Here is a 24513-nt window from a genome sequence, read left to right on the forward strand (position 1 = left end):
CCCTCTCCTCGCTCCTACCTGGGCTCGAACCAGGGACCCACACATCGAAAAGTCACCCTCGAAGCATCGTTACACATCGCGCCACAAAAGCCACGGCCCTTTCAGAGCAAGGGGAACAACTACTCCAAGGTCTCATAGCTAGTAACGTCACCTATTGAAACACTATTAGCATGCACCACCGCTAACTAGCTAGCCATTACACATCGGTTACACTACTACAGAAGCTACATCATGAATGCGCAAATCCGATATGGGTCACATGTAAAACGGAGTGTGAACAGTCAGAAAAAAAGATTGATACGGAGAGAAAACAGAACTGGGTTCTTCAGGTGGTTGTGTAAACATAGCCATGGAGAATTCAATAAATCAGATTTTTGTTAAATATAAAGGCTTGCTAAAGTGCTACAATTCAGCATTTTGACATGTCCCCCCGTCAACCATGTGTCACTTCTAGGAAGATTTCAACCCCTTTAACCCCAAAATGTCTCCCAATTTTTATCATCATTATAAAGCCCTAGCTATTTTTGAAAAGTCAAAGGAACTAAATAAGCTTCCATTCCCCCTGTCAACAAAACAAGCTTCCATTCATCCCTGTCAACAAAACAAGCATCCATTCCCCCCTGTCAACAAAACAAGCATCCATTCCCCCCGTCAACAAAACAAGCTTCCATTCCCCCCGTCAACAAAACAAGCATCCATTCCCCATCAACAAAACAAGCTTCCATTCCCATCAACAAAATAAGCTTCCCCATCAACAAAATAAGCTTCCATTCAACAAAACAAGCTTCCATCAACAAAATAAGCTTCCATTCCCCGTCAACAAAACAAGCTTCCATTCCCCCGTCAACAAAACAAGCTTCCATTCCCCCGTCAACAAAACAAGCTTCCATTCCCCCGTCAACAAAACAAGCTTCCATTCCCCCTGTCAACAAAACAAGCTTCCATTCCCCCTGTCAACAAAACAAGCTTCCATTCCCCCTGTCAACAAAACAAGCTTCCAAACCCCATTCCCCGTCAACAAAACAAGCTTCCATTCCCCCGTCAACAAAACAAGCTTCCATTCCCCTGTCAACAAAACAAGCTTCCATTCCCCCTGTCCTTCCATTCCCCCTGTCAACAAAACAAGCTTCCATTCCCCTGTCAACAAAACAAGCTTCCATTCCCCCTGTCAACAAAACAAGCTTCCATTCCCCTGTCAACAAAACAAGCTTCCATTCCCCCTGTCAACAAAACAAGCTTCCATTCCCCTGTCAACAAAACAAGCTTCCATTCCCCGTCAACAAAACAAGCTTCCATTCCCCGTCAACAAAACAAGCTTCCATTCCCCCCGTCAACAAAACAAGCTTCCATTCCCCTGTCAACAAAACAAGCTTCCATTCCCCTGTCAACAAAACAAGCTTCCATTCCCCCTGTCAACAAAACAAGCTTCCATTCCCCCTGTCAACAAAACAAGCTTCCATTCCCCTGTCAACAAAACAAGCTTCCATTCCCCCGTCAACAAAACAAGCTTCCATTCCGTCAACAAAACAAGCTTCCATTCCCCTGTCAACAAAACAAGCTTCCATTCCCCTGTCAACAAAACAAGCTTCCATTCCCCCTGTCAACAAAACAAGCTTCCATTCCCCCTGTCAACAAAACAAGCTTCCATTCCCCCTGTCAACAAAACAAGCTTCCATTCCCCTGTCAACAAAACAAGCTTCCATTCCCCCTGTCAACAAAACAAGCTTCCATTCCCCCTGTCAACAAAACAAGCTTCCATTCCCCCTGTCAACAAAACAAGCTTCCATTCCCCCTGTCAACAAAACAAGCTTCCATTCCCCCTGTCAACAAAACAAATTCCCCTGTCAACAAAACAAGCTTCCATTCCCCGTCAACAAAACAAGCTTCCATTCCCCAGTCAACAAAACAAGCTTCCATTCCCCGTCAACAAAACAAGCTTCCATTCCCCCGTCAACAAAACAAGCTTCCATTCCCCCCGTCAACAAAACAAGCTTCCATTCCCCGTCAACAAAACAAGCTTCCATTCCCCCTGTCAACAAAAGGATTTAAGGCTGATTTAAGAATACATAGTTAACCTTGTTACTTAATTTAGCACTTACTATATTCTGTTGACCAACCCTGGAACGACCCTATAAAAGGATAGCTAAAACTGTCTGGTGAGAGAGAGTGAGATAGATGCTGAATTAATACAAATAAAAAAATTAATTCATAAACACACGAAAACAGCTTTATTGATTAGATATGCCAACAACATAGTAAAATAATATTCATTACAGATATTACCTAAATATTACCTAAAAGGCCACTATTTATGAATCGCTCAGTTTATTAAACTCTAGTTAAATAATCCCCTTTTCATAACGCACATTGTTCAAGAAAAGTGTCAAATTAAATTATACTGCCAGATTATAATGCATTTTACAGTACTTTTGTACAGATTTTAACTACAGTATTTTACACCATAAAGATATCACTCAGTAAGTCAATAGGATGAAAACAAAACGTCAAAGGAGGGTTTAAACATTTATAGTTTTTAGATGTCAGGTCCCAATCCACATAGTTACAACATTATGGAATATAACACTGCTTCTGGCAACATTACTTTAGAATGATAAACAAGAATTAAAATGATCATTTAAAGGGTCAATCCTGGATTGGTACGTACATTCATCCAACTGATTTGTTGTATTTAAAACCCCAGATTTTCCCTTTTAAAGGACTTCAGTAACAACATTACTCCCCCCAGGATGGAAGAGACATTGAGGGTGGATGATTCTCAGGGTTACAGGGCTGGTAGAATGGTCCCCGCACACGGTCCGAAACCCACCCTATACCCACTCCCCTCACAGTAACCTAGAGAGAGGAGGGGGGAGGAAAGAGAGAGAGAGAGACGAGTGAGAGAGGGAAAAATAAATGAAGGACAACACAGACCAACAGGAGCGTCGGAACGTGTGTCTGTGTGAACGGTGGCTAATAGAAGCTGTGGTCACTAACACATAGGTGACAGACCGAGGTTCAAATAGGATTGAAGTTCCTGATGGGAGGGGTTTGCACTCCTGAGAATATCCCATTGGTTCCATTAAGACATGTCAGCTCAATCAAGTTGAAGTATTTATTTAAAATATTAGAAGGAAGAAAAACTAACACCATATTCCACCTGCCTTCCCAAACACTTCCTCTTTTCTACCACCATATTCCACCTGCCTTCCCAAACACTTGCTCTTTTCTACCACCATATTCCACCTGCCTTCCCAAACACTTCCTCTTCTCTGACTAGGACTGGTGTAGTTGATAGCTGCTTTAGAGGGATGTTCTACTTACAGTGATATGTGGTTGTCTAACCTAGCTAACGTAACTTCATATAATAATGAATGCCAGTTAGCAGACACTTTTATGCAAAGCCACTTACAGTCATGTGTGCATGTACAGTATTTTATATATGGGTGGTCCCGGGAATCAAACCCTGAATCCTGGCAATAGAAGTGCCATGCTCTCACCAACTGAGCAATACAGTTTCATTGTTGAATGCACTGACTGTCAGCTAAATGACCAAAATGTACATCTAAACAACAACAGAGTTGTCTCTTGATTTCTGTAGTGGTTCTGTCTGTAACAGTGTTTGTAGTGAGCTCAGTAAGGTTGTATCATGGTTTCTGTAGAGGTTCTGTCTGTAACAGTGTTTGTAGTGAGCTCAGTAAGGTTGTATCATGGTTTCTGTAGAGGTTCTGTCTGTAACAGTGTTTGTAGTGAGCTCAGTAAGGTTGTATCATGGTTTCTGTAGAGGTTCTGTCTGTAACAGTGTTTGTAGAGAGCTCAGTAAGGTTGTATCATGGTTTCTGTAGAGGTTCTGTCTGTAACAGTGTTTGTAGAGAGCTCAGTAAGGTTGTATCATGGTTTCTGTAGAGGTTCTGTCTGTAACAGTGTTTGTAGAGAGCTCAGTAAGGTTGTATCATGGTTTCTGTAGAGGTTCTGTCTGTAACAGTGTTTGTAGAGAGCTCAGTAAGGTTGTATCATGGTTTCTGTAGAGGTTCTGTCTGTAACAGTGTTTGTAGTGAGCTCAGTAAGGTTGTATCATGGTTTCAGGTTCTGTCTGTAACAGTGTTTTTCTGTTGTATCAGAGGTTCTGTCTGTAACAGTGTTTGTAGAGAGCTCAGTAAGGTTGTATCATGGTTTCTGTAGAGGTTCTGTCTGTAACAGTGTTTGTAGAGAGCTCAGTAAGGTTGTATCATGGTTTCTGTAGAGGTTCTGTCTGTAACAGTGTTTGTAGTGAGCTCAGTAAGGTTGTATCATGGTTTCTGTAGAGGTTCTGTCTGTAACAGTGTTTGTAGAGAGCTCAGTAAGGTTGTATCATGGTTTCTGTAGAGGTTCTGTCTGTAACAGTGTTTGTAGAGAGCTCATTAAGGTTGTATCATGGTTTCTGTAGAGGTTATGTCTGTAACAGTGTTTGTAGTGAGCTCAGTAAGGTTGTATCATGGTTTCTGTAGAGGTTCTGTCTGTAACAGTGTTTGTAGAGAGCTCAGTAAGGTTGCATCATGGTTTCTGTAGAGGTTCTGTCTGTATCAGGGTGTATAATAGGGTTCCACCCACCTGTAAGAGTGACCTCGTCTCCATCTTTTAGGAAGGTTCTTGTCTCTCCTCCTCCCAGGTCCACGGTCTTAGAACCCTTCCACGACAACTCCAACATAGAACCAAAACTGTCTGGAGCCTACACACAGAGACAGAGTCAGGCAGAGAGAGAGAGAGACAGACAGGCAGACAGAGACAGGCAGACAGAGACAGGCAGGCAGAGACAGGCAGGCAAAGAGAGACAGACAGACAGAGCGAGAGAGAGACAGAGACAGAGAGAGAGTGAGTGAGTCAGGAGAGAGAGACAGTCAATACTGAATAAACAACAACTCATCAGAACATACACAGTAAAATGTGAACACATGTAAACACTAATTCAGATAGAAAATGCTCACAGACACACACAGAATAACACATACACTACCGTTCAATAGTTTGGGGTCACTTAGAAATGTCTTTGTTTTTGAAAGAAAATCACATTTTTTTACATTAAAATAACTTCACATTGATCTGAAATACATGGTAGACATTGTGAATGTTGTAAATTACTATTGTAGCTGGAAACAGCAGTTTTCTTTAATGGAATATCAACATAGGTGTACAGATCCATTATCAGCAACCATCACTCCTGTGTTCCAATGGCACGTTGTGTTAGCTAATAGAAGTTTATCATTTTAGAAGGTAATTGATCATTAGAAAACCCTTTTGCAATTGTTAGCACAGCTGAAAACTGGCCTTTAGACTAGTTGAGTATCTGCAGCATCAGCATTTGTGGGTTCGATTACAGGATCAAAATGGCCCGAAACAAATAACTTTTTTCTGAAACATGTCAGTCTAGTCTTGTTCTGAGAAATGAAGGCTATTCCATGCGAGAAATTGCCAAGAAACAGAAGATCTCGTACCACGCAGTGTACTACTCCCTTCACAGAACTGTCTCTAACCAGAATAGAAAGAGGAGTGGGAGGACAAGTACATTAGAGTGTCTAGTTTGAGAAACAGACGCCACACAAGCCTTCAACTGGCATCTTCATTAAATAGTACCCGCAAAAAAACAGTCTCAACAGTGAAAAGGCGACCCCGCGATGCTGGCCTTCTAGGCAGAGTTGCAAAGAAAAAGCCATATCTCAGACTGGCCAATAAAAAGAAAAGATTAAGATCGGCAACACAGACACTGGACAGACAAATCTAAGTTTGAGGTGTTCAGGTCACAAAGAGGAACATTCATGAGACGGAGAAGGTACAGACTTCCGGCGCCGACAGAGATGGCCGCCTCGCTTCGCGTTCCTAGGAAACTATGCAGTTTTTTGTTTTTTTTACGTGTTATTTCTTACATTGGTACCCCAGGTCATCTTAGGTTTCATTACATACAGTCGAGAAGAACTACTGAACATAAGAGCAGCGTCAACTCACCATCAGTACGACCAAGAATATGACTTTCGCGAAGCGGATCCTGTGTTCTGCCTTTCACCCAGGACAACGGAATGGATCCCAGCCGGCGACCCAAAAAAACGACTTCGTAAAAGGGGAAAACGAAGCGGTCTTCTGGTCAGACTCCGGAGACGGGCACATTGTGCACCACTCCCTAGCATTCTCCTTGCCAATGTCCAGTCTCTTGACAACAAGGTTGATGAAATCCGAGCAAGGGTAGCATTCCAGAGGGACATCAGAGACTGTAACGTTCTTTGCTTCACGGAAACATGGCTCACTGGAGAGACGCTATCGGAGTCGGTGCAGCCAGCTGGTTTCTCCACGCATCGCGCCGACAGAAACAAACATCTTTCTGGTAAGAAGAGGGGTGGGGGCGTATGCTTCATGGTTAACGTGACGTGGTGTTGCCACAACAACATACAGGAACTCAAGTCCTTCTGTTCACCTGATTTAGAATTCCTCACAATCAAATGTCGACCGCATTATCTACCAAGGGAATTCTCTTCGATTATAATCACAGCCGAATATATATTACCCCCCAAGCAGACACATCGATGGCTCTGAACAAACTTTATTTGACTTTGCAAACTGGAATCCATATATCCGGAGGCTGCATTCATTGTAGCTGGGGATTTTAACAAGGCTAATCTGAAAACAAGACTCCATAAATTTTACCAGCATATCAATTGCGCAACCAGGGCAGGAAAAACCTTGGATCATTGCTATTCCAACTTCCGCGACGCATTTAAGGCCCTGCCCCGCTCCAAGCCAGAAACCGTGGATTGATGGCAGCATTCGCGTGAAACTGAAAGCGCGAACCATTGCTTTTAATCAGGGCAATGTGACTCGAAACATGACTGAATACAAACAGTGTAACTATTCCCTCCGCAAGGCAATCAAACAAGCTAAGCGTCAGTATAGAGACAAAGTAGAATCTCAATTCAACGGCTTAGACACAAGAGGTATGTGGCAGGGTCTACAGTCAATCACGGATTACAAAAAAAAAAACAGCCCTGTCACGGACCAGGGTGTCTTGCTCCCAGGCAGACTAAATAACTTTTTTTGTCCGCTTTGAGGACAATACAGTGCCACTGACACGGCCCGCAACTAAAACATGCGGACTCTCCTTCACTGCAGCCGACGTGAGGAAAACATTTAAACGTCTCAACCCTCGCAAGGCTGCAGGCCCAGACGGCATCCCCAGCCGCGCCCTCAGAGCATGCGCAGACCAGCTGGCTGGTGTGTTTACGGACATATTCAATCAATCCCTATCCCAGTCTGTTGTTCCCACATGCTTCAAGAGGGCCACCATTGTTCCTGTTCCCAAGAAAGCTAAGGTAACTGAGCTAAACGACTACCGCCCGTAGCACTCACTTCCGTCATCATGAAGTGCTTTGAGAGACTAGTCAAGGTCCATATCACCTCCACCCTACCTGACACCCTAGACCCACTCCAATTTGCTTACCGCCCAAATAGGTCCACAGACGATGCAATCTCAACCACACTGCCCTAACCCATCTGGACAAGAGGAATACCTATGTGAGAATGCTGTTCATCGACTACAGCTCGGCATTTAACACCATAGTGCCCTCCAAGCTCGTCATCAAGCTCGAGACCCTGGGTCTTGACCCCGCCCTGTGCAACTGGGTACTGGACTTCCTGACGGGCCGCCCCCAGGTGGTGAGGGTAGGCAACAACATCTCCACCCCGCTGATCCTCAACACTGGGGCCCCACAAGGGTGCGTTCTGAGCCCTCTCCTGTACTCCCTGTTCACCCACGACTGCGTGGCCACGCACGCCTCCAACTCAATCATCAAGTTTGCGGACGACACAACAGTGGTAGGCTTGATTACCAACAACGACGAGACGGCCTACAGGGAGGAGGTGAGGGCCCTCGGAGTGTGGTGTCAGGAAAATAACCTCACACTCAACGTCAACAAAACTAAGGAGATGATTGTGGACTTCAGGAAACAGCAGAGGGAACACCCCCCTATCCACATCGATGGAACAGTAGTGGAGAGGGTAGTAAGTTTTAAGTTCCTCGGCGTACACATCACAGACAAACTGAATTGGTCCACCCACACAGACAGCATCGTGAAGAAGGCGCAGCAGCGCCTCTTCAACCTCAGGAGACAGAAGAAATTTGGCTTGTCACCAAAAGCACTCACAAACTTCTACAGATGCACAATCGAGAGCATCCTGTCGGGCTGTATCACCGCCTGGTACGGCAACTGCTCCGGCCCACAACCGTAAGGCTCTCCAGAGGGTAGTGAGGTCTGCACAACGCATCACCGGGGGCAAACTACCTGCCCTCCAGGACACCTACACCGCCCGATGTTACAGGAAGGCCATAAAGATCATCAAGGACAACAACCACCCGAGCCACTGCCTGTTCACCCTGCTATCATCCAGAAGGCGAGGTCAGTACAGGTGCAAAAAAGCTGGGACCGAGAGACTGAAAAACAGCTTCTATCTCAAGGTCATCCGACTGTTAAACAGCCACCACTAACATTGAGTGGCTGCTGCCAACACACTGACTCAACTCCAGCCACTTTAATAATGGGAATTGATGGGAAATGATGTAAAATATATCACTAGCCACTTTAAACAATGCTACCTAATATAATGTTTACATACCCTACATTATTCATCTCATATAAATACGTATATACTGTACTCTATATCATCTACTGCATCCTTATGTAATACATGTATCACTAGCCACTTTAACTATGCCACTTTGTTTACATACTCATCTCATATGTATATACTGCACTCAATACCATCTACTGTATCTTGCCTATGCCGCTCTGTACCATCACTCATTCATATATCTTTATGTACATATTCTTTATCCCCTTACACTTGTGTCTATAAGGTAGTAGTTTTGGAATTGTTAGCTAGATTAGTTGTTGGTTATTACTGCATTGTCGGAACTAGAAGCACAAGCATTTCGCTACACTCGCATTAACATCTGCATGTGACAAATAAAATTTGATTTGATTTGAAACAATGAAAAGATGCTGGAGGAGTGCTTGACGCCATCTGTCAAGCATGCTGGAGGCAATGTGATGGTCTGGGGGGGCTTTGGTGGTGGTAAAGTGGGAGATCTGTTCAGGGTAAAAGGGATCTTGAAGAAGAAATACTATCACCCCATTTTGCAACTTCGTGCCATACCCTGTGGACGGCGCTTCATTGGAGCCAATTTCCTCCTACAACAGGACAATGACCCAAAGCACAGCTCCAAATGATGCAAGAACTATTTAGGGAAGAAGCAGTCAGCTGGTTTTGTGGCTATAATGGAGTGACCAGCACAGTCACCAGATCTCAACCCTATTGAGTGGTTGTGGGAGCAGCTTGACCGTATGGTACGGAAGAAGTGCCCATCAAGCCAATCCAATTTGTGGGAGGTGCTTCAGGAAGCATGGGGTGAAATCTCTTCAGATTACCTCAACAAATTGACAACTAGAATGCCAACTCATTTCATGTATGCTTTCATGGAAAACAAGGACATTTCTAAGTGACCTCAAACTTTTGAACGGTAGTGTATATGCATGCACACACACACTCACCGGTCCACTGATGGTTCCTGAGGCCAGCAGGTCTCCAGGTCTGACGTTACAGCCGTTGACTGTGTGATGGGCTAACTGTTGCTTCATAGTCCAGTACATATACTGGAGAGACAAAGAGAGAGATGGAGAGAGAAGTGAGAGGGAAAGAGAGAAGTGAGTGACACACACCAACACACACACACCATGTGAATACAATGCTCCACAATTTAAACACTTGCACCCCAATCCACATGTCAATATTGGACTATAAATTATGCCTTCCTGTATTATACTGATGTTAAAATGTTTATTCTATTCTACTGAGCCATTTACTTAATGTTTGTAGTCTTATATTTTATTATTGGTTATTGTTGTTGCATTGAAGGAACCTGCAAGTAAGCATTTCATTGGACAGTGTATACCATGTGTATCCTGTACATACCACTAATACAACATAACTGTAACACACACAGAAAGACAGGTCAAAAAGAGACAGTGAGTCAGTCAGAAAGACATCCTGTACATACCACTAATACAACATAACTGTAACACACACAGAAAGACAGGTCAAAAAGAGACAGTGAGTCAGTCAGAAAGACATCCTGTACATACCACTAATACAACATAACTGTAACACACACAGAAAGACAGGTCAAAAAGAGACAGTGAGTCAGTCAGAAAGACATCCTGTACATACCACTAATACAACATAACTGTAACACACACAGAAAGACAGGTCAAAAAGAGGCAGTGAGTCAGTCAGAAAGACATCCTGTACATACCACTAATACAACATAACTGTAACACACACAGAAAGACAGGTCAAAAAGAGACAGTGAGTCAGTCAGAAAGACATCCTGTACATACCACTAATACAACATAACTGTAACACACACAGAAAGACAGGTCAAAAAGAGACAGTGAGTCAGTCAGAAAGACATCCTGTACATACCACTAATACAACATAACTGTAACACACACAGAAAGACAGGTCAAAAAGAGACAGTGAGTCAGTCAGAAAGACATCCTGTACATACCACTAATACAACATAACTGTAACACACACAGAAAGACAGGTCAAAAAGAGGCAGTGAGTCAGTCAGAAAGACATCCTGTACATACCACTAATACAACATAACTGTAACACACACAGAAAGACAGGTCAAAAAGAGACAGTGAGTCAGTCAGAAAGACATCCTGTACATACCACTAATACAACATAACTGTAACACACACAGAAAGACAGGTCAAAAAGAGACAGTGAGTCAGTCAGAAAGACATCCTGTACATACCACTAATACAACATAACTGTAACACACACAGAAAGACAGGTCAAAAAGAGGCAGTGAGTCAGTCAGAAAGACATCCTGTACATACCACTAATACAACATAACTGTAACACACACAGAAAGACAGGTCAAAAAGAGACAGTGAGTCAGTCAGAAAGACATCCTGTACATACCACTAATACAACATAACTGTAACACACACAGAAAGACAGGTCAAAAGAGACAGTGAGTCAGTCAGAAAGACATCCTGTACATACCACTAATACAACATAACTGTAACACACACAGAAAGACAGGTCAAAAAGAGGCAGTGAGTCAGTCAGAAAGACATCCTGTACATACCACTAATACAACATAACTGTAACACACACAGAAAGACAGGTCAAAAAGAGACAGTGAGTCAGTCAGAAAGACATCCTGTACATACCACTAATACAACATAACTGTAACACACACAGAAAGACAGGTCAAAAAGAGGCAGTGAGTCAGTCAGAAAGACATCCTGTACATACCACTAATACAACATAACTGTAACACACACAGAAAGACAGGTCAAAAAGAGACAGTGAGTCAGTCAGAAAGACATCCTGTACATACCACTAATACAACATAACTGTAACACACACAGAAAGACAGGTCAAAAAGAGACAGTGAGTCAGTCAGAAAGACATCCTGTACATACCACTAATACAACATAACTGTAACACACATAGAATGACAGGTCAAAAAGAAACAGTGAGTCAGTCAGAAAGACATCCTGTACATACCACTAATACAACATAACTGTAACACACACAGAAAGACAGGTCAAAAAGAGGCAGTGAGTCAGTCAGAAAGACTTCCTGTACCTCATCAGTCAAAGCCATTGGACTAAGAGACGTTCTCATCAGAGAAGCTGATGGACTCCACTCACTCACCTCACCAATATATTGGTTACGTCCCAAATGGCACTCTATTCTCTTCATAGTGCACTACTGTTGAACAGGTCCCGTAGGGTTCCCCTGATGGTCAAAAGTAGTGCACTATGTAGGGATTTGGGTGCCATTTGGGACACAACCATAGTCTGTGTGAGTACTGAGTACTTGCCTACAATGGCAGATATTACAGCCTCCCAATGGCAGCTGTCAAGAGAGAGGGCTAAAGAGACTTAAATCACACAGGATTTATTAATATCGTCTTCTGGTTAAAGGGGAGTCCACCCAATTTTCATAAATCATTATATTTAGTAATATACACTGCTCAAAAAAATAAAGGGAACACTAAAATAACACATCCTAGATCTGAATGAATTAAATATTCTTATTAAATACTTTTTCTTTACATAGTTGAATGTGCTGACAACAAAATCACACAAATGATCAATGGAAATCAAATTTATCAACCCATGGAGGTCCGGATTTGGAGTCACACTCAAAATTAAAGTGGAAAACCACACTACAGGCTGATCCAACTTTGATGTAATGTCCTTAAAACAAGTCAAAATGAGGCTCAGTAGTGTGTGTGGCCTCCACGTGCCTGTATGACCTCCCTACAATGCCTGGGCATGCTCCTGATGAGGTGGTGGATGGTCTCCTGAGGGATCTCCTCCCAGACCTGGACCAAAGCATCCGCCAACTCCTGGACAGTCTGTGGTGCAACGTGGCTTTGGTGAATGGAGCGAGACATGATGTCCCAGATGTGCTCAATTGGATTCAGGTCTGGGGAACGGGCGGGCCAGTCCATAGCATCAATGCCTTCCTCTTGCAGGAACTGCTGACACACTCCAGCCACATGAGGTCTAGCATTGTCTTGCATTAGGAGGAACCCAGGGCCAACCGCACCAGCATATGGTCTCACAAGGGGACTGAGGATCTCATTTCGGTACCTAATGGCAGTCAGGCTACCTCTTGCGAGCACATGGAGGGCTGTACGGCCCCCAAAGAAATGCCACCCCACACCATGACTGACCCACCGCCAAACCGGTCATGCTGGAGGATGTTGCAGGCAGCAGAACGTTCTCCACGGCGTCTCCAGACTGTCACATGTGCTCAGTGTGAACCTGCTTTCATCTGTGAAGAGCACAGGGCGCCAGTGGCAAATTGGCCAATCTTGGTGTTCTCTGGCAAATGCCAAACGTCCTGCACGGTGTTGGGCTGTAAGCACCCCCCGTGGACGTCGGGCCCTCATACCACCCTCGTGGAGACTGTTTCTGACCGTTTGAGCAGACACATGCACATTTGTGGCCTGCTGGAGGTCATTTTGCAGGGCTCTGGCAGTGCTCCTCCTGCTCCTCCTTGCACAAAGGCAGAGGTAGCGGTCCTGCTGCTGGGTTGTTGCCCTCCGACGGCCTCCTCCACATCTCCTGATGTACTGGCCTGTCTCCTGGTAGCGCCTCCATGCTCTGGACACTACGCTGACAGACACAGTAAAACCTTCTTGCTAAAGCTCGCATTGATGTGCCATCCTGGATGAGCTGCACTACCTGAGCTGCTTCTCAGTTCCTATGCTTCCTGGCTGATGTTTTGGTCACTTTTGAATGCTGGTGGTGCTTTCACTCTAGTGGTAGCATGAGACGGAGTCTACAACCCACACAAGTGGCTCAGGTAGTGCAGCTCATCCAGGATGGCACATCAATGCGAGCTTTAGCAAGAAGGTTTGCTGTGTCTGTCAGCGTAGTGTCCAGAGCATGGAGGCGCTACCAGGAGACAGGCCAGTACATGTGGTTATCACCTGCAGAACCACTCCTTTATTGGGGGTGTCTTGCTAATTGCCTATAATTTCCACCTGTTGTCTGTTCCATTTGCACAACAGCATGTGAAATTTATTGTCAATCAGTGTTGCTTCCTAAGTGGACAGTTTGATTTCACAGAAGTGTGATTGACTTGGAGTTACATTGTGTTGTTTAAGTGTTCCCTTTATTTTTTTGAGCAGTGTATGATCGTAATATTACCGTTATATTTTGTAATGTGTATCTTACCTTAGAAGTGGTCTAGAGACCAGTAGTGTGACAGTATCTACGCTAAGTCTTTCATTTCATGGGCATTTGCGTTGAAACATTGAAACTCAATGGTCAATGCTAACCGTTAGCCTGTGCTGCCTCTGGCAAAGACATGTAAGGGTCATCGTAGATGCTGTCACTCCTGCACTCTTAACTGCCTCTGACATGACAAATATTAACAACTTAAGAAAATAGAGTGACCTATCCCTTTAATGCAGTAAACACTAATGTATCTCAATGAAGGAAGCAATCAATCATCTATTGCTGATTACAAATTATCTATAGGGATAGGTCACTATTTTCTTAAGTTGTTAATATTTGTCATGTCATAGGCATCACAGTAGTGACCGTGATGTATCGCTAATGTATCTCATCAACAGCTCGTCAAAACCCCTGGGCCAGTCCTGCATTCCATAAGAGCTGCATTCCAATTCAGAATGTAAACCATATTCCAAATGTTCCTCATTGAAAATAATTGGAATTTTCGTGTACTTACTGAATTGACTGGAATTGAAATGGAATTGCCCCACAAGCAAGTCTGGAGTAGAACAGTTCGTCTCTGCATTCTAAGTGCATGTTGAGTCAAGTTTGTTCAAGTCAAGTATATATATATATATATATATATATATATATATATATATATATATACACATATACAGTGCCTTGCGAAAGTATTCGGCCCCCTTGAACTTTGCGACCTTTTGCCACAAATCAGGCTTCAAACATAAAGATATGAAACTGTATTTTTTTGTGAAGAATCAACAACAAGTGGGACACAATCATGAAGTGGAACGACATTTATTGGATATTTCAAACTTTTTTAACAAATCAAAAACTGAAAAATTGGGCGTGCAAAATTATTCAGCCCCTTTACTTTCAGTGCAGCAAACTCTCTCCAGAAGTTCAGTGAGGATCTCTGAATGATCCAATGTTGACCTAAATGACTAATGATGATAAATACAATCCACCTGTGTGTAATCAAGTCTCCGTATAAATGCACCTGCACTGTGATAGTCTCAGAGGTCCGTTAAAAGCGCAGAGAGCATCATGAAGAACAAGGAACACACCAGGCAGGTCCGAGATACTGTTGTGAAGAAGTTTAAAGCCGGATTTGGATACAAAAAGATTTCCCAAGCTTTAAACATCCCAAGGAGCACTGTGCAAGCGATAATATTGAAATGGAAGGAGTATCAGACCACTGCAAATCTACCAAGACCTGGCCGTCCCTCTAAACTTTCAGCTCATACAAGGAGAAGACTGATCAGAGATGCAGCCAAGAGGCCCATGATCACTCTGGATGAACTGCAGAGATCTACAGCTGAGGTGGGAGACTCTGTCCATAGGACAACAATCAGATGTATATTGCACAAATCTGGCCTTTATGGAAGAGTGGCAAGAAGAAAGCCATTTCTTAAAGATATCCATAAAAAGTGTAGTTTAAAGTTTGCCACAAGCCACCTGGGAGACACACCAAACATGTGGAAGAAGGTGCTCTGGTCAGATGAAACCAAAATTGAACTTTTTGGCAACAATGCAAAACGTTATGTTTGGCGTAAAAGCAACACAGCTCATCACCCTGAACATCATGGTTTGGGCCTGCTTTTCTTCAGCAGGGACAGGGAAGATGGTTAAAATTGATGGGAAGATGGATGGAGCCAAATACAGGACCATTCTGGAAGAAAACCTGATGGAGTCTGCAAAAGACCTGAGACTGGGACGGAGATTTGTCTTCCAACAAGACAATGATCCAAAACATAAAGCAAAATCTACAATGGAATGGTTCAAAAATAAACATATCCAGGTGTTAGAATGGCCAAGTCAAAGTCCAGACCTGAATCCAATCGAGAATCTGTGGAAAGAACTGAAAACTGCTGTTCACAAATGCTCTCCATCCAACCTCACTGAGCTCGAGCTGTTTTGCAAGGAGGAATGGGAAAAAATGTCAGTCTCTCGATGTGCAAAACTGATAGAGACATACCCCAAGCGACTTACAGCTGTAATCGCAGCAAAAGGTGGCGCTACAAAGTATTAACTTAAGGGGGCTGAATAATTTTGCACGCCCAATTTTTCAGTTTTTGATTTGTAAAAAGAGTTTGAAATATCCAATAAATGTCGTTCCACTTCATGATTGTGTCCCACTTGTTGTTGATTCTTCACAAAAAAATACAGTTTTATATCTTTATGTTTGAAGCCTGAAATGCAAAAGGTCGCAAAGTTCAAGGGGGCCGAATACTTTCGCAAGGCACTGTATATACACATACATACACACACACATTGACTTGTTCAACTACAATATTTTGTCTATTGATTGACAGCCCTTTTCATTATTTTATCAAACTAAATATTTCTGTTATGTAAAAATTAATTTTAATATGGATCAAAGCTTGCGACCCGCTCTTACGCTGCGCAAATGTAGCCTGTCATTACAGCCATAAACAGCGATTCATTTTTCAAAGTGCAAGACACAGAAATAAACTGTGTTTTACACCTGCATTTTTAGATGAAAGTCATTCATGTTAGCAGCCAATATCAACTAGGGAGATCTTCTAACTCCTCTGGTGTCCAGAGAAACCAGGATAATAGGCCTGTATGCAGCGGAGGCACCTTGCCTGTCACTCTGGAGGGCCGCCTGTCTGCACCTTGCCTGTCACTCTGGAGGGCCGCCTGTCTGCACCTTGCCTGTCACTCTGGAGGGCCGCCTGTCTGCACCTTGCCTGTCACTCTGGAGGGCCGCCTGTCTGCACCTTGCCTGTCACTCTGGAGGGCCGCCTACCTGCACCTTGCCTGTCACTCTGGAGGGCCGCCTACCTGCACCTTGCCTGTCACTCTGGAGGGCCGCCTGCCTGCACCTTGCCTGTCACTCTGGAGGGCCGCCTGTCTGCACCTTGCCTGTCACTCTGGAGGGCCGCCTGTCTGCACCTTGCCTGTCACTCTGGAGGGCCGCCTGTCTGCACCTTGCCTGTCACTCTGGAGGGCCGCCTGTCTGCACCTTGCCTGTCACTCTGGAGGGCCGCCTGTCTGCACCTTGCCTGTCACTCTGGAGGGCCGCCTGTCTGCACCTTGCCTGTCACTCTGGAGGGCCGCCTGTCTGCACCTTGCCTGTCACTCTGGAGGGCCGCCTGTCTGCACCTTGCCTGTCACTCTGGAGGGCCGCCTGTCTGCACCTTGCCTGTCACTCTGGAGGGCCGCCTGTCTGCACCTTGCCTGTCACTCTGGAGGGCCGCCTACCTGCACCTTGCCTGTCACTCTGGAGGGCCGCCTGCCTGCACCTTGCCTGTCACTCTGGAGGGCCGCCTGTCTGCACCTTGCCTGTCACTCTGGAGGGCCGCCTACCTGCACCTTGCCTGTCACTCTGGAGGGCCGCCTGCCTGCACCTTGACTGTCACTCTGGAGGGCCGCCTGCCTGCACCTTGCCTGTCACTCTGGAGGGCCGCCTGCCTGCACCTTGCCTGCCACTCTGGAGGGCCGCCTGCCTGCACCTTGCCTGTCACTCTGTCTGCACCTTGCCTGTCACTCTGGAGGGCCGCCTGCCTGCACCTTGCCTGTCACTCTGGAGGGCCGCCTGTCTGCACCTTGCCTGTCACTCTGGAGGGCCGCCTGTCTGCACCTTGCCTGTCACTCTGGAGGGCCGCCTGCCTGCACCTTGCCTGTCAATCTGGAGGGCCGCCTGTCTGCAGCTCATTGTCAACTGGGAAGACCCTTTCTTCCTCACACATGTCCTAATAAATTCACCAGAATATGGTAGTTCTACTTCTTTATCCCATAATATTCAAGGCTGTGTGATGTTACAGCTATCTTCAGACATATAGCCAGTTACCACCCAAACTAGGATTATCTGAAATTAGAAAATGATCAATGAAATCGCCACGTAGCAGAGCGTTATTGTTCTGGAAAAGATGTGTCCGTAGTAGATTGCTAAACTGTAGATACGTGGTTCACTTTATATGGATAATATAAATGTAGTCTTACTCTGTTTTGACCAGGCAAAACCGGAGAAAACGAAACGCTTTCTGAACACTAATCTGGATATGAGCCTTTGTGAGCTAATGCAGATCACTGTTCATTGGTCAACAGTCAAGACGTGCAACTTGATGGTTCTGAAGCACAGATGAGATGTTTTTTAGACAATCATTTGGTGTAATACCGTGAGCCTATGCCTGAAACCAGATCAAATAGGCAACGGTATAAATATAAAATGTATGTGTATGTAGCCAATTAAAATCTGTTTTAAAAATTCAGTTTCATACTCACAACAAACATTCCCTCTAAACTTTTGGGGGTGTGCAGTAGTCTGTGAATGCAGTGCAGCTCACAGAATAAATATCAGACACGAGATTCCCTCCACTTTCTAGACTTTTCCCTGTTAGTTAACACTATCAACGTTTCCCTTTCCTGTGGCGATTGTGATGGAATCAACACATTAGCCTCTGTCAATGCAACATACTGAACTAACCATGCTAGAGATGATGTTGTAGGCAGAACGCATCACAGTAGGATTCTATTGCAACGACTCATCCCTACTCTACACAGACCGGCAGCATAACCAATCAGAGCTGCAGTAGGCCTATATGCAAAATGACCATATGGATCAATGCCATTAACTTTGAACTGGACTGTGTTTACAGCTGTGGTCATGAGTAGATGTGATTGTTTTGAGATCAAAGCAAGAGCTTCATGTAGTCACGTGTTCATATCCTTTGCTATTTAGTGAGGTATTAGCCCAGTTCTAGATCATTTGTCATCAGCAATAGATGATTGATTGCTTCCTACAAGAACACAAAACATGTACATTTCTAGATATCTTTGAAAAGCAAGACAGATTAACATATATATTTTTGTCTTAAAGGGGCAGTGTTGTATTTTGAGACAGGCTTAAATAAACTAAGTAACCAATAGTCATAGGGTAGCATAGTTTGTCTGATTCTCTGTAATAATGGTATGGGAATAATAATTAATTTGATTTTGTAAAGGGGTTTCTTGCATCAAACACAAAAACATTTTCAGTCACCTCCTTGTCTGAAGGACAAGTGGATAAACAGGTTAATGTCAAGCCCTGCATTTTTTTTATGGACTACAATGAACCCCACACATTGGCTGTTACTGTAGGCTGAATGATAGAACGGCTACTTCCATGTTAAAATGTTATGGGATGCATTTTCTCCACTCTGGTAGGCCTCCATTATGTTCAAATAGCCAGTGTAGCCTACTTGGTCACTGTTAAAAATATCTTAAAGCAGATACAGCCTCAGTGTTCACAGTAAACATGCACTGGAAGGTGCACAGAATTTCACAACGTTCAAGTTTGTGCTCATCAGAACTTAAATTATCTCAGTGCCAGAAAAATTGAGGGAACATTGCTCACGACCCCACAAATAAATCCTTCTACGCTTCGAGAAACACTGCTCTACCTCACCAGACCTTTATTAATTTACCGTTTTCTGGTCCAATCAGAGGGCCAAGTGTGTGTTTCACCAGCCAATCTGTTGCTCTCTGGCTACGTGGAGAGTAGTGTGCCACAAAATGAGTGACAAATTATTTCAAGTCATCAGTCTCAAGTCAAACTTGGGTCCCAAGTCTTGAGGCTCCAAGTCGAAGTCAAGCCTAAAGTTAATTTATTTTCTGTCGAATCTGAAGTCATCAAATATGTGACTCGAGTCAGACTCGAGACCAAGTCATGTGACTCGAGTCCAGTAAACTATCCAAAGTCTACTTCAACTGCTTACCTTGAAGTTGGACTTGCATATAGTGGCTGCTTCCTTCATTGCCTCTCCTGAAAAAAACAACCCACAACAGTTGATTGAGACAGGATATCAACACCTGATATACCCCCTCAATAATACCTCAGAATACATAGGAAGAGCAGTGGAGAGTCAGTGGAGAGTCATGAGAGGGAGTCAGGATGGAGAGTCAGTGGAGAGTCATGAGAGGGAGTCAGGATGGAGAGTCAGTGGAGAGTCATGAGAGGGAGTCAGGATGGAGAGTCATGAGAGGGTGTCAGGATGGAGAGTCAGTGGAGAGTCATGAGAGGGAGTCAGGATGGAGAGTCATGAGAGGGAGTCAGGATGGAGAGTCATGAGAGGGAGTCAGGATGGAGAGTCAGTGGAGAGTCATGAGAGGGAGTCAGGATGGAGAGTCAGTGGAGAGTCATGAGAGGGAGTCAGGATGGAGAGTCATGAGAGGGAGTCAGGATGGAGAGTCAGTGGAGAGTCATGAGAGGGAGTCAGGATGGAGAGTCAGTGGAGAGTCATGAGAGGGAGTCAGGATGGAGAGTCAGTGGAGAGTCATGAGAGGGAGTCAGGACGGAGAGTCAGTAGAGAGTCATGAGAGGGAGTCAGGACGGAGAGTCAGTAGAGAGAGAGTCAGGACAGAGAATCAGGACAGAGAGTCAGTGGAGAGTCAGGAGAGATAGTCAGGACGGAGAGTCAGTGGAGATAGACAGGAGAGATAGCCAGGACGGAGAGTCAGTGGAGACAGACAGGACAGAGAGTCAGTGGAGAGTCAGGAGAGATAGTCAGGACGGAGAGTCAGTGGAGATAGACAGGAGAGATAGTCAGGACGGAGAGTCAGTGGAGAGAGAGTCAGGACGGAGAGTCAGTAGAGAGAGAGTCATGACAGAGAATCAGGACAGAGAGTCAGTGGAGAGTCATGAGAGGGAGTCAGGACGGAGAGTCCATGGAGATAGACAGGAGAGAGAGTCAGGACAGAGAGTCACTGGAGAGTCATGAGAGAGTAGGGACAGAGGTCACTGGAGAGAGAGTCAGGACAGAAAATCAGGACAGAGAGTCAGTGGAGAGAGTCAGTGGAGAGTTAGAAGAGATAGTCAAGCTAGCGAGTCAGTGGAGAGTCATGAGAGATAGTCAGGACAGAGAGTCAGTGGAGAGAAAGTTAGTGGAGAGAGAGTCAGTGAAGAGGGAGATAGTAAGTGGAGAGAGAGAGAGTAAGTGGAGAGAGCGAGTCAGTGGAGAGAGCGAGTCAGAGAATCAGTGGAGAGAGAGAGAGTCAGTGAAGAGGGAGATAGTCAGTGAAGAGGGAGATAGTAAGTGGAGAGAGAGAGAGTAAGTGGAGAGAGCGAGTCAGTGGAGAGAGCGAGTCAGAGAATCAGTGGAGAGAGAGAGTCAGTGGAGAGAGCGAGTCAGAGAATTAGTGGAGAGAGAGTCAGTGGAGAGAGAGAGTCAGTGGAGAGTGAGTCAGGAGAGAGAAAGTCAGGAGAGAGAGAAAGTCAGAACAGAGAGAATGAACAGTCTTGGTCGTAAGGAATACAAAGCTCTTAATGGTAAATCATTACCTCCCTTGTGTGTGTGTGCTTAATTACCAAGGCAAGGCACTCATTCACCAACAATTCCTTTTTACTGTGTCTGTGCACGTAGGTGTGTGTTGTGTGTGTTTGTGTAAAACCCAACATACCTTTCACTGACACAAATAAGTTAATGTTGAAGGTGAAGGCATCGTCATGGCATAGATAAGGGAGGGGCTTTGGATCCTGAAACAGGAAGTGGAAATAGAAGAGCATGAAGAGCCACAACACTCTTAGAAAAAAGGGTTCTTCAGCTGTCCCCATAGGAGAGCCCTTTTTGGTTCCATATTGAACCTTTTTTGGTTTCAGGTTGAACCCTTTTGGGTTCCATGTAGAAAATGGAGCCCAAAAGGGTTCTACCTGGAACCAAACAGGTTCTTCAAAGGGTTCTCCTATGGGGACAGCTGAATAACCCTTTTAGATTCTAGATGGCACCTTTTTTTCTAACACAGTGTGGATACTGGCTCTCATTACTAAAAGCTTACCTGAATGATGAAAATGTAAGTGTTAATGTAATGTAAAATACATCCAGACCACCCACAGTATAATGTAATGTAAAATACATCCAGACCACCCGCAGTAGAATGTAAAATACATCCAGACCACCCGCAGAAGAATGTAAAATACATCCAGACCACCCGCAGTAGAATGTAAAATACATCCAGACCACCCGCAGAAGAATGTAAAATACATCCAGACCACCCGCAGAAGAATGTAAAATACATCCAGACCACCCGCAGTAGAATGTAAAATACATCCAGACCACCCGCAGTAGAATGTAAAATACATCCAGACCACCCGCAGAAGAATGTAAAATACATCCAGACCACCCGCAGAAGAATGTAAAAAACATCCAGACCACCCGCAGTAGAATGTAAAATACATCCAGACCACCCGCAGTAGAATGTAAAATACATCCAGACCACCCGCAGAAGAATGTAAAATACATCCAGACCACCCGCAGTATAATGTAAAATACATCCAGACCACCCATAATGTAAAATACACCCAGACCACCCATAATGTAAAATACACCCAGACCACCCATAATGTAATATACATCCAGACCACCCATAATGTAATGTAAAATACATCCAAACCACCCATAATGTAATGTAAAATACATCCAGACCACCCGCAGTATACTATAGGGCAGCAGGACCACCAGGTCTATACTATATTACACTACTATACTGTTTGTGTTCTTCACCTGGACAGTGTTGGGCTCAGCGAAGGGCAGCAGGGCCTCCATAGGAACCACCCAGGGTGAGATGGTTGTCCCAAAGTTCTTCCCCAGAAACGGACCCAGAGGAACGTACTCCCACGCCTGGATATCCCTGGCTGGAACACACACAGGAAGAAGAGTGGTTACCCTTTATTTTACCATTCGATGTTGAACTGGTATTTACTGAATATTCCTCAGTGGACACACAGATCACAGGTAGGTTTGAATACTATGTAACCTGCCCAGTGATGAGTCCATCCTATGTTGATTGGATGATCGTAGACCAACACAGCTAAAGTACCTGTACTAACAGCACCTGTGCATAGCTTCAAAACCTTGGTATTGTGTAGGTGAAGTTGTGGGATGTTCAACTGAACTACTGGTCTTTTTGACTATTGACAATCCAGGAACTATTCTATGAAATATTGTGTTGAGGGATGTGATAAATGATCATGTACTGTAGTCAGCAGGAAAATCTATTTCAACTATCAATACCCCTCTACTCTACATATTAACCGAGGTGGAACCTGGCTCAGACTCCCTTACATTTGGGAGTCTGAGCCGCAGGGGTGGAAAACACGTCCCAAATGGCACCCTAATCCCTATATAGTGCATTCCTTTTGACCAAAGCCCTTACAATACACTGAGGGGACAAAACATTATGAACACCTGCCTTTTCCATGACAGACTGACCAGGTGAAAGCTAAGATCCCTTATTGATGTCACTTGTTAAATCCACTTCAATCGGTGTAGATGAAGGGGAGGAGACAGGTTAAATAAGGATTGTTAAGCCTTGAGACATGGATTGTGTATGTGTGTTATTCAGAGGGTGAATGGGAAAGACAAAAGATTTAAGTGCATTTGAACGGGGTATGGTAGTAGGTGCCAGGCGCACTGGTTTGTGTCAAGAACTGCAACGCTGCTGGGTTTTTCCACACTTAACAGTTTCCTGTGTGTATCAAGAATGGTCCACCACCCAAAGGACATCCAACCAACTTGACACAACTGTGGGAAGCATTGGAGTCGATATGGGATCTGGCAAACGAACAATAAGGTGAAGCCTAGTAGGCTGCGTTCCAAATAGCACCCTATTCCCTACAGTGGTGGTAAAAGTACCCAATTGCCATACTTAAGTAAAGATACCTTAATAGAAAATTAAAAGTGAAAGTCGCCCAGCATTATACTACTTGAGTAAAAGACTAAAAGTATTTGGTTTTAAATATCCTTAAGTATAAAAAGTGAAAGTAAAAATAATTTCAAATTCCTTATATTTAGCAAACCAGACTGCACATTTGTTTTTTAAATGTACGGATAGCCAGGGGCACACTCCACCACTCAGACATCATTTACAAACAAAGCATTTGTGTTTATTGAGTCCGCCAGATAAGAGGCAGTAGGGATGACCAGGGATGTTCTCTTGAGAGAGAAAGAGACACAGAGAGAGACAGATCGCAACAGAAAGAGAGAGATGGAGAGAAGACGATCTTGAAATCTCAAGGCTACAGTCGAAATCACTCCTCCTGAGATCCTTCTGCCTCATCAATAAAAATAACCTGTCATGTTTTCCTGAGTAACTTACCCTGATCCCAGTGACTAAATATGAAATGTTTACACAACATGTATAATGCAGAACTAAATTAAGGAACTTAAGTTAGTGTTATTATGGAAAGTGGATGTTTTTCAATTAGTGTTATTGACGTTAGGATTTTTCATTTACTGATATATAATTTTTGGCTAATGATTCTACTATTGGCTGTTATAGTCGATAGATACATTATTTTGAAAATAAAGAAATACGGTATGGTGCTTGTTAATTTATGTCTTAAAGTGAGGTGGGCTGTGTAGGTGTGTGTGTATGCACATACGAGTGTGTAAATAAGTGAGTAAGTCTGTGTTTGTTATCGTGACTTGTGAGTGTTCTCATGAGTGAGTAAGCGTGTGAGTGTGTGTGTAGTTGTTAGTGACTGTGTGTGTACTCATGTGTGTGTGTGTGTGTGTGTGTGTGTGCATGAGTCTGAGAGTGAGTGAGTGTATAACTGTGTGTGTGTGAGGCCTTACCACTCCAGTCATTCATTAGCACCATGCCAAAGATGTGTTGGTGGGCTCTCTCTATGGGAATGGGCTCACCAAGACGATTACCTCCACCTACAAAGAATGCCTGAGAGAGAAAAAAAGAGCCAGCG

At 44.2% G+C, this 24513-nt stretch overlaps 1 protein-coding gene across 1 annotated transcript in view; it reads right to left on the minus strand.

The window, feature by feature from the left end:
* Positions 1–2205: 2205 nt before the first annotated feature.
* The window catches only part of fah (fumarylacetoacetate hydrolase (fumarylacetoacetase)), a 33342-nt gene continuing 11034 nt past the window's right edge, over positions 2206–24513 (minus strand). Inside the window, exons 8-14 of the mRNA XM_065012234.1 lie at positions 24389–24488; positions 22316–22446; positions 21216–21291; positions 19535–19581; positions 9567–9668; positions 4588–4705; positions 2206–2853 (exon numbers count right to left, since the gene is read on the minus strand). Of these exons, the coding sequence (XP_064868306.1) occupies positions 2783–2853; positions 4588–4705; positions 9567–9668; positions 19535–19581; positions 21216–21291; positions 22316–22446; positions 24389–24488 (645 nt within the window). The 3' untranslated portion in view covers positions 2206–2782. The remainder of the gene's footprint in view (positions 2854–4587; positions 4706–9566; positions 9669–19534; positions 19582–21215; positions 21292–22315; positions 22447–24388; positions 24489–24513) is intronic.

Source organism: Oncorhynchus nerka, linkage group LG27 (genome assembly GCF_034236695.1).
Source record: "Oncorhynchus nerka isolate Pitt River linkage group LG27, Oner_Uvic_2.0, whole genome shotgun sequence".
NCBI lineage: Eukaryota > Metazoa > Chordata > Actinopteri > Salmoniformes > Salmonidae > Oncorhynchus > Oncorhynchus nerka.